The following is a 10,979-nucleotide window of genomic DNA, read 5'->3' on the forward strand; positions in this document are numbered from 1 at the left end:
GACTCTTTTTTATTGTTCAGGGAGAACTGGTGAATAACATCGAGCGAAGTGTGCTGGGCGCTCATGAATATGTGCAGGAGGCAAAGGACAACATCCCAAAATGCAAAAAGTTCAAAAAGACCGGCAAACGGGTAAGATGGAAGATGCACATTCTAACAACTGACTAATTATTTCCTTTTTTTGCCTTTCTGCTTCCCCTTCTCTCTTCTTCCCATTCTCACCCTTTATTCCTCCCTCCCTCACCTCCTCTCCATCTGTATCCATTTCTCTTCCTACTCCTACCTCCTCATCTGGCTCACTCTTTCTTCTTCCTGTCTGCATGTCTTCCACACCTCCTCTTTAACTAACCTCTCCTAGGGGGAAATGATAGACCGCATAGAGTACAATGTGGAGCACTCAGTAGACTATGTGGAGAGGGCAGTATCAGACACTAAGAAGGCGGTTAAATACCAGAGTAAAGCCCGGAGGGTGAGTCTCATATACTACAAACAATTGCTAGTGTACAGACATGCTATCACATGAATAAGTGATACATCCCTCCTGATCATTGCATGTTTATTTGGCAGTGTGTATCTGTGGGCAGAGTTTGTGCATGTGTTCTGCATGGTGAGCATTTGTGTCTTGAGTGTATTCTACATTTTCTACAGCAGTGATTTCAAACCAGGGGTATGAGTTTCCTCAGGGAATGATACTGCAGTATCCAAGGTGTAGATCTAAAAAATAAAAATAAAAGAAACACAACTGAACATCACTAAAAGTTTGTGAAATCTGCTAAGTAAGCAGCAGGAGAAGCTAAATAAATAGCTTAAAGAAGGGATGCCGTTTTTTAAATGTTCAACATGAACCTCCTCGCCAGGAGATAGTTGTGCTCTTAACACATAAAAAAAAAAGACTAAAAACATAAAAAATATTTTTTCACTTCGGTTTTTGCAAGGATTTATTTGAGTGTGCTTGAGAGGTGTCGGTAAGTAGATATTGTCAAGCTTTGACAAAAGCGGGCAGCTGTTGAACACAGTGTGTGTAAATTAAGTTATATTGAGCTCCTCTCTAAGTGCTGTATGGGTTACAGCAGACAAAAAACACCGGAAACGACTGGGTCCACTTTTCGACATGCACCACAGTGGAACAACTCTGCCACCTCTTGGTTTATTTCTACAACAGCACTCAAAATTAGAGGAATCGCATACATCGCATGAACCTAATTTACAAAGGGTCATCTACGGTTATATCCACACTCACAATTAAAGACTTGTCTAAAACAAAGTATTTGTCTTTCTTTCCCTTCTTTTAATATTACTCTCTGTTTCTCAATCGTTCTCTTTCTTTATCCAAAGGATCATTATCTGACACAATGCACTCCTTTTCCCCATCCAGAAGGTGATGCTGATAGCAGGTTGTATTGCAGCAGGTGTGATCGTCCTCATTATTTGCCTCGCAGTTGGACTCAGTTAGGACCCCTAGAAACCCTACAGAGCAGACAGAGCAAGAGTTGATGCCTCCCTCTCAGTGTGAAATGTTGAGAGTGAACTCTGTCTTAAGCAGACAGTTACTGCTCACTGCTAAAGACAGTCCGTACTGTGTAATCAAACATTTTACATTCACTTTTACATGCAATTTTATATATACAGTTCTGGATCAAAATTGAGAGACATTTCTCTTAAATCTCAATCTCGTGGCCCTCGTTCCATTCCAGAGAAATATTGTAAGTAGTTTATAAAATAAAATAAAACAAACATAATTTTACTTAAACACTTATTTATAGTAAAACCAGAGAAACTGATAATGCTGCAGTGGTCTCTGCATTTTTCCAGAGCTGTATATGTATATACTTTTTATTAAATACCTTGAGGAACTTTCTTGTGTTTTGTATCTGCTTGTGTCATAATTCACTTACTGTGCCTTTGTCATATGCATGTTCAGCCTCCTGTATTGCATGTGTTTTTACTCATCCAGAACTCTGCATGGTGCATATTTTAAGTGACAAAAGTTTTCCTTTAGAAAGTATAGAAGAAATATTTCTACTGTATGAGAAATAAATGTTCTTGCATTTAGGTTAGAGTATTGGTTAAGATTATGTGTAAAAACAAGTTGCATAACAATGTCTTAGCCTAGAGCAAGGACAAGCAGAGACAAGTTCCACGCATTGCTGTCTGCAATGTTTCCCTTTTTGCTGCCACCACCAAAATTGAGATCTCCCATATTATACACATAGTGGCTTTAAATATCAAAATGATTCACATTTGTGGATTGTGTAAATACATGTTGTTAATTTATTTATGGTTTTAAAAAGCAGATGATGTGGAAATGCTTCTTAACCACAGTCACACTCCAAAACATTATCAGATACATTAAAGAAAAGTCTTTCTCCAAATCTGCATGTTGTCTTGATTGTTAAACATCATGTAACGTGTGTTAAAGCAAAATACAAATCAGGGGGTGTCACAAGTCTGAGTCGTGTCCACTACGTCACACTGGGGGTTTTCCTTTCGGTGAGGGCCTGTCACGGACCCATATAGGTGGGGACTCTCAAAATGGGGGGGGCTGCATCTGTATCGCTAACATGTTTTCCTCTGCTCCCCATTTGCTGCCATGGATGACTGTTTTTTGTTGTCACTTTACAGAAGAAAATTATGATTATTATATGCTGTGTGATTTTGGGAGTTGTCATTGCCTCTATTGTGGGGGGAACACTGGCTTAAACCTCGAACACAGTCACACAAAGACACAAAACCGCACACACAACAGAGCAAAAACACGACAGACACATTTTCTGTTTCCTGTTTTCATAAATGCAATCTAATACATGTTTAGCCTAAGGTGCTTTACATACTGACACATTCTGCGCATGGCGTACAGGGCCAGAAGTGTTTTTGCATGAGTTGCTATTTTGTAAATGTGTGGTGCTGCTAACAGTTTATCTGAGTGTTGAGTGTTGTCAACAATATAATGATGTTTCCAAAAGTGAATTAATGACTGAAAAAGTTACATAGCGATTTGTAACACTATACTAATACATTCCAACTTCCAAATATGACAGTTATTCAGTTGTAAAGTATATTTTGTGTTGTACAGGCAAAAAGTTGGGCCACTAATCTGCAGTGATTTCAGAGCCACGTTATCTATAGATACATCTTTATTTTTACTCTCTCCGATGTCCTCTACCTCCCTTCAAAAGCTCTGCATGGTTTAGTTCACTGTAAAGTAGTGTTTATTTTCTATTGCAAAGGGGAAGGAAGATGTGTTGGATATGTTGCTTGTAGAAGTATCACACTGCCAAGTATCTCTTGTTGTTTATGAAGTAAATGTGAAAGCAGTCATCTGGCCTAACCAGTTGTGTTACCACATTGCTCTATTTTGTGTGTTTGAGTGCGTGCATTGGAAAGAGAATATGTGTACGTTCATTTGTAGTTTCATTTTTGAAAGTACTGAGTGTGAGTCGTGGGAGGAGAACACGAGCGTTTCATATTAGCCACCTGTGTCTTTGTTTTGTATAAAGTGTAAACAGACTCTCTAACACTGCCAGTATGTTCAAATAAACTGTTAAAAGTCTAGTCTGATTTGGAGTGATAATTCTGGTCTGTAAGTGGCAAACCCTTGTTGTTTTATGTATTTTTACAAACCACAAGCTTTAAACAGAGCATATCCTTCTGTCAAGCTACTTTATTTTTATGAGTGAACATGGTGCGTCAGTGAAAGCATGAACTTAAAGTAGCCCTGTTAAAGACTCTCATGACAAGCACCGACTGTAACCATGTTACCATGTTGCCTACTCAACATGTTGCCTTTGTGTGGTATTGTAATGACATGGTTTTGTTTGTTTAATATGAGTTTTTTCTTCATTTTTCAAGTAAAGTTTGTCTTAAAAATCCCATTCAGAGTTGTGCATTGATTTCCCCAAGACATGATGTTTCTGTAAGTCCTTTAAATGGAAATTACTGTGTTTTAAAACCTGGTTCTTCTCGTCTTCTGGTTAGACTTAAGTCACGGTTTCAGATTTATGAACAAAATGTTTCATAGTTTACATCATGTAGCAGTTATATTTATCTGGGTGTAAACTTTAGTGTGTGGAAGTTTGGTGTGCCTGTAAATATAGATTAAATGATCATCATGATCATTGTAAATGTTGTCAAATGTTATTCATTTGGTTTTCAAATTTTAGTCAACCCAGAACACAGCCAGCAGGATTTATAATTCTGAATAGGTTTGTTATCTACTGGAGGTTGTGTTTAGGTAGTGTGGCTCTTGAGTTGTCTGTTTAAAGCAGGGGTCTCAAGGTCACGGCCCGCGGGCCAACTGCGGCCCTCGAGACGGTAGTTTGCGGCCGCCACCTCAATATGAAAGTTTAATGTTAGTGCGGCCCGCGAGTTTGATACGAATGGCACTTTTCAGTGTTGTGTGCAGAGCTGAACGAACCTACCAATCACGGTGGGTAAAAAAGAAGCGGAAAAGACGTAGGCCTATCGGCTAAACACTGAGGCTACCTTTACACGGAAACGATCTGAAACAAAAACGAAAAAAGTGGCGTTTCGTTTTCACTTTTAAATCTGCATTTAGACGAGCGTTTTAGGGTGAAACGCTTGGTCGTTTACCACCTCATTCATGAAGTTATCCCACCACTGAGAAGTCCTCCCAGGTCTCACCCACAGCTGTCTAGGTCGCCTGCTCTCTCTATGAACTTCAAGAATTTCGAGAACGTAGTTCATATTTTTGGTCTGTTCTTTACTACTCTCGCTCATCATTGCTGTTATCTGATGAAATGACTCTTGAACGTCAATTACAGCGCCTAAGGCGAGTTGAAAGTCCGCAGGGACGGACATGTTGATAGCCTTCTAATGTGTTTCCCTCGGTTTTCTGGCGCTTTATTATGCTTGTCACGTCATTTCTATGTGACGAGAAACGAAGTTTTGCGTTTTTCATCCTTTACACCAGTGGTTCTTAAACTTTTTGTCTGACGACCCCACAAAAAAAACTGGAGAGGTTTGGTGACCCCACTTTCCCAAAAGTGTGTAAGTGTGACGTCACGTTTCCGTAGCAACCGATTTTTTGTTCCAATCCAAACAAATTAACAATGTATGACGATTATTTTATGGAAAAGGAACGATTTTGTGTGAATTAATTTACGAGTTTGCGTCTCCAATGATTTGAGTGATAGTCATACATTTTGAAAGAAACAGCAATGCCATCTGCAGTTTGGTTGTTTGGGGGCGGGCTGTAAATCGCGTTGCCAGGACAACGTTATGCATTGCAAACCCATGGTAACGACTGTCAATCAAGCAAAAACAAATAGGCAATGTGTAAGAAAAGGCCTGGGCGGCAACAATTTATTAACGCAAACAAGAACTGGAACAAACAAAGCAATGAAACAAATGTCCAAATCAAACGGGAGTCAAGAGTCAACAGAGAGTGTGTATGATTGGAACGATCTCACTTCCTCTTATACGGACGCCATGTCAATGAGAAGGATGGGCCTGCTTCCGCGAGCATAGCAGGTCAATTCGGGGATCGATGCTGCTCACAGCAACACGAAGATTCTCCTCCATGCTGTTGAGACGACATCTGTATTTGTTCTTTATGTAGGCCAGGGACGAAAATGTCTTTTCGCACAGATAGGTTGATCCAAACGGCGTGAGGATGTCCATGGCAGCCTTGGACAACCCGGGGTATTCCTGCACAACTGACAGCCAGAATTCATCTAGAGTTTTTGAGGCAAACGACGCCTGCAATGTGCGGTCGCTGGACAGCTCAATCAGCGCATCCTCGAGCTCAGATGGCAGGTTGTTTGAGGAGCAGTTGGTGAATGGTTGTCGTACCCAGTCAAAAGGCTCTACATTCTCCGTGAGGAAATACTTATTGAATTTGTCGAGGAGACTACGAAGATGACAGGTTATTGACTCTTTCAATGAATTGGCATTCATGTCACTCTCCAAAAAGTCGTGCAGCTCCGAGAACATTTCAAAGTCCCCACTCTCTGCACGGGCTGCCCAACGCTGCAATTTTTTTGTGAAAGCATTCACTTTGTCTGAGAGGGTCAGGATGTTTGTGCTGGGGCCTTGTAGTGACAGGTTGAGACTATTTAATTTGTCAAATATGCACGCCAGGTATGCAAGACGTGATAACCATCTCGAGTCAGTGAGATGGTCTGCAACTCGAACAGGCGTGTAAGAACTTTGCCCCGTGAAAGCCACCTTACCTCTGAATGAAAAAGAAGGGATTCATGTGCAGACCCCATTTCCTGGCAGAGAAGGGCGAAGAGTCGTGAATTTAAAGGGCGCGATTTGATCGAATTCACTATTTGGATTGCTGTTTGAAGAACATTGTTAAGCTCGGGTTCAAGTGTCTTGGATGCCAGGGCCTCCCTATGGATAATGCAGTGTGTGAACTTGACATGTGGTGCAACGCTAAGGACCTTGGCTTTCAGCCCTTTGTGTTTTCCCATCATAGCCCCGGCACCGTCAGTGCATATGCTTATGCATTTATCCCAATCCAGGCCTGTCTCCTCCATCCAACCATTAAGACAGTTAAAAATGTCTCCACCAGTACATCTTCCTTCCATCGGAGAGCAGCACAGCATGTCCTCATGCAGTTTCCCGTCATGACTGTAGCGAATGAAAACCATTAAATGGGCTACATTAGTCAAGTCAGTAGACTCGTCTAACTGCAAAGAAAACCGGCTGTTTTTCACTCTCTCGATGAGCTGGCATTTCATATCATTAGCGATGTCGTTAATGCGTTTGGACATGGTATCATTGGAGAGGGGAATCTGTTTAAGCACACTTGCGATCTTTTCACCATGCATTGCTGTGGTCATCGCAATTGCTGCAGGAAGGATGAGGCTTTCAGCAATTGTGTGTGGCTTTTGTGCTTTGGCTACAAGGTGGGCCACTTTGTATGACGCTGCCAAGGCTTTGGTGGGCACAGTAGCTTGGCTATGCACAACGGTCTTTTGCCCATGCAGCGCAGCTTCTTTTCGTTAAAAAAATGTCATGGGTTTCTGAGCATCATCTGGATGTCGGCTTTCGAGATGTCGTCTCATTTTTGTGGGCTTTAAACTTTCATGTGCCAGAACATCGCCGCAAATAACACACTGTGGGTGGTCGAGCTCATGTTTTACCTGGCACGTGAATCCATATTTAAGAAATTCTTTCAGGTATCGGCGACGCCTCGTTGGTGGGTCTTTTTTATTCTCACCACCGGCCAAACTTGTCCCATCTGAGGATCGCGGAGGAGTAGGTGCACAACTGGAGGTAGATGGCACTTCTGAGCTCAAATCATTGTTTTTTAGCAGCCACCTGTCCATTTTTGATGAAAGTTATAACTAGGCTAGTGGCTAAAAAAGTGGCTAGTATCACAAACGTGGCTAGTAACGTGGCGAGTTAACTATGACGTATTGTAAAAAAACCGGGAAGAAATTGAGTTTGAACAGTGGGCGCAGATTGTTACATTGTTTCTATCATAGGACCAATAAACGATTCGAAACGCCATTTAAAGCTGGGCAACTTTTTTTTTTCTCTCTCTCTCTCCCTCTTAACAGCGTGTAGGAATGAGAAAAAGGCAGATTTTCATTGTATTGACATTTTATTTTTCGTTGTTTCACCAGGTGTTATAACAGCTAATTTCCGACTGAAGTAACAAATAATTTTGCGACCCCACGGAAGTTTTTGCCGACCCCGTTTGGGGTCGCGACCCCTAGTTTAAGAATCACTGCTTTACACGGTGGCGCGACAGTGGAGCGTTTTCAAGAATTCCACTCTGGAGGGTGGTTTCACTTTCTTGCGTTTTCATCCCCCCAAAACGCCGTTTCCATCTAAACGATATAGTGCATCCGCAAAAATGTTTTGCGTTTTTAAGCCGTTTTCGTTTCCGTGTAAAGCCACCCTGAAACTTCAACGCGACAGTGACACCAAGTGGAAATATATATTACACAGCCCCAAACATGTCTTTTTCAAAGCCTGCAGTGAAGAGAAAGGTTGGTGATGAGCACAGACAATTTCAGGAAAAGTGGGAAGTGCAATATTTCTTTGTTGAACACAGGGGCATCCCGGCGTGTCTTATTTGCACAGAGAAAGTTGCAGTGCACAAAGAATACAATTTGAAACGTCATTACACAACTAGACATGCTGAGGAGTATGCAAAATACCAGGGAGATGAGAGAGCCAACCGGGTTGCTAATCTTAAAACATATCTACTGAGGCAACAAGATTTCTTTAAGAAAGCAACCAAAGAGAATGATGCAGCAGTCGAAGCTAGCTACGTGGTTAGTGAGATGATTGCTAAAGCAGGAAAGCCATTCACAGAAGGTGAATTTGTCAAAAAGTGCATATTACAGGCTGCAAGTATTGTCTGTCCAGAAAATAAAGGTCAGTTTAGCAACATCAGCCTTTCTGCCAACACCGTGGCAGAGCGCATTTCTGACCTGTCAAGTGACATTTATGATCAACTGTGTGAGAGAGCAAAATGTTTCAGTGTATACTCAGTCGCTCTTGATGAGACCACAGACATCACCAACACTGCCCAGCTCGCAATCTATGTCCGTGGTGTTGGTGACAATTTTGAAGTCATAGAGGAGTTGCTCACAGTGATTCCAATGCATGGCCAGACCACCGCTCAGGAGATATTTCACCAGCTGTGTGATGCCATTGAGAATGCCGGTTTGCCGTGGAAGAGGTTTGTTGGAATAACAACTGATGGAGCGCCATCAATGACAGGGAGGAAAAATGGAATGGTGGCACTTGTTCAAAAAAAACTGGAAGAGGAAGGTGTGGAGGAGGCCATTGGTCTGCACTGCATTATCCATCAGCAGGCTCTTTGCAGCAAATGCCTGAAGTTTGACAATGTGATGTCTTTCGTTGTGAAATGCATCAACCAAATCAGATCCAGGGGCTTAAAGCACAGAAGGTTCCGTGCTTTTTTAGACGAAATGGAGTCAGAATATGGGGATGTGCTCTACTTCACCGAGGTACGTTGGCTCAGCAGGGGAAACATGTTGAAGAGATTTTTTGAGTTGAGAGCGGAAGTGAAAGCCTTCATGGAGAAAGATGGGGTTGCTGTTCCTGTGCTAAGTGATCCCAAATGGCTCATGGACTTAGCTTTTTTTGTTGATATCACACATGAGCTTAATGTACTGAACAAGAAGTTACAAGGCCAGGGGCAACTTGTTAGTGCTGCCTATGACAACGTGAGAGCATTCTCTACAAAACTTATGTTATGGAAAGCCCAGCTTTCTCAGACAAACCTTTGCCATTTTCCAGCATGCAAGGCACTCATGGATGCAGGCACACCATTCAGTGGTGAGGAGTATATGTGGATGTCATTTTGAAGCTACAGGAGGAATTTGATCACAGATTTGCAGACTTCAAGACGCACAGAGCCACATTCCAAATTTTTGCGGACCCCTTCTCCTTTGACGTGCAAGATGCCCCTCCTGTGCTTATAATGGAGCTCATTGACCTGCAGTGCAACTCTGAACTCAAAGCCAAGTTCAGGCAGGTGAGTGGAAAAGCAGACAAGCTCGGGCAATTTTTGAGAGAATTGCCCCCCAGCTTCCCTGAGCTTTCACGAATGTTCAAGCGGACCATGTGTCTTTTTGGGAGCACATACTTGTGCGAAAAGCTCTTCTCTACGTTGAACTTCAATAAGTCCAAGTACAGGTCCAGACTTACTGATGAGCATCTTCAAGCCCTACTGAGGGTCTCAACTGCTTCATCCCTGCTTAAGCCAAATGTGGCTCGGCTATGCGAGAGGAAGCGCTGCCAGATCTCTAGCAGCAAGAAGTAGGCAGAAGAAGCCATGTTCAGAACAGTTTATGTTCAATGTTCCAATCATGTTCAGAAAGTTAAACGTTAAAGAACTGTTAATACAGATATTTGAATCTGAATAATAATAATTACATTTCTCTAGTCAGCAACTATATGTGGTTTCTTCAGTCTTCTATATCTGCTGTATTATTATTATTTTCATTTTATTCATTTATTACTGATTGATTTGTTTTTTTCTTATGAATTTGTAAATTTATTTTTTCATCTTATTTTGTGTTAAAAAATAAAAACATTTGATAACATTGGAATGTTTTTTAGTACTTTCCTTGTGGGAAACCTGATGTGGCCCAGCCTCACCCAGACTCTACCTCTAACGGCCTCCGGGTAAATTAAGTTTGAGACCCCTGGTTTAAAGGAATGGTGTACATTGAGTGATACTATCATGTGTTCACTTCTTTTCCCTCAACCTGGTCAGTTTATATTATCAGATATGTGTATATAGGTTAGAGTGGCAAACAAAACAAAACCTAGCATAACTACCTTATAGTGAAGAATTAATACATTTCTGGTGTGATTTCCCTGCAGACACTGCCTGATAGATGAAGGTTTTTTCATAGTCAGTACATTGTTGAAGTATTGAGCATCTGCTCCCACAGGGTTAATGTAGTTTACTAAATATATTTTAAGAAAAGTAAGTTTTGGAAGTGGAATATATTTTTTTGCATTGGAATTTTCAATTAAATGCTGTGGTGCATCAACACGACAAAGCAAATGATTACTTACCATTTTTATCCCATCACTGAGACATCAGCCAAGTGTAGTTGAAAGTCATTCAATTTGTGTACAGTTTTATTAGTTTATAAAATAATGTAAATACATTTTTGGTTTTAACAAATGTAATGTTAAGCATCAGTTAGTATTAGTTTGCTTTTATTGTGAGGAAAGGGTAACTTCCAAGTCACAAGGGTTAATGGAAAGTAAAATGCCAAAAGGACAGTTTCACAACAAAAAAAGGGAAGTTAATCCTTACGACACAAGAAACAAATTCAAACAAGTTCTGAGTTGATATTAAGCGTCTCTGAGCACCTGATACAGCACTTGATATATAAAATGTACTAATATTATTATTATCATTATTATTATTATATCGGATTCATGTTAATGTTAATGTTAATTGCATTGTGTTCTTCTTGTGAGTTGTATTAGATGTCTAGGCAAAGTCTG

At 41.0% G+C, this 10,979-nt stretch overlaps 1 protein-coding gene across 4 annotated transcripts in view; it reads left to right on the forward strand.

The window, feature by feature from the left end:
• stx1a (syntaxin 1A (brain)) overlaps nt 1-3,871 on the forward strand; it is a 44,397-nt gene extending 40,526 nt beyond the window's left edge. For 2 of the 4 annotated variants that reach the window (XR_010167942.1, XR_010167943.1), the window contains 2 exons: nt 21-131; nt 1,375-3,871. Coding sequence is in view for 1 of the 4 variants with exons in the window: in XM_063907611.1 (XP_063763681.1) it covers nt 358-468; nt 2,622-2,699 (189 nt within the window). In the remaining 3 variants the exon portion in view is untranslated. Of the gene's footprint in view, nt 1-20; nt 132-357; nt 469-1,374 lie in introns of all 4 variants that reach the window. The other 2 variants (XR_010167944.1, XM_063907611.1) reach the window with 2 other exon arrangements.
• Nucleotides 3,872-10,979: the final 7,108 nt, after the last annotated feature.

Source organism: Eleginops maclovinus, chromosome 18 (genome assembly GCF_036324505.1).
Source record: "Eleginops maclovinus isolate JMC-PN-2008 ecotype Puerto Natales chromosome 18, JC_Emac_rtc_rv5, whole genome shotgun sequence".
NCBI classification, from domain to species: domain Eukaryota; kingdom Metazoa; phylum Chordata; class Actinopteri; order Perciformes; family Eleginopidae; genus Eleginops; species Eleginops maclovinus.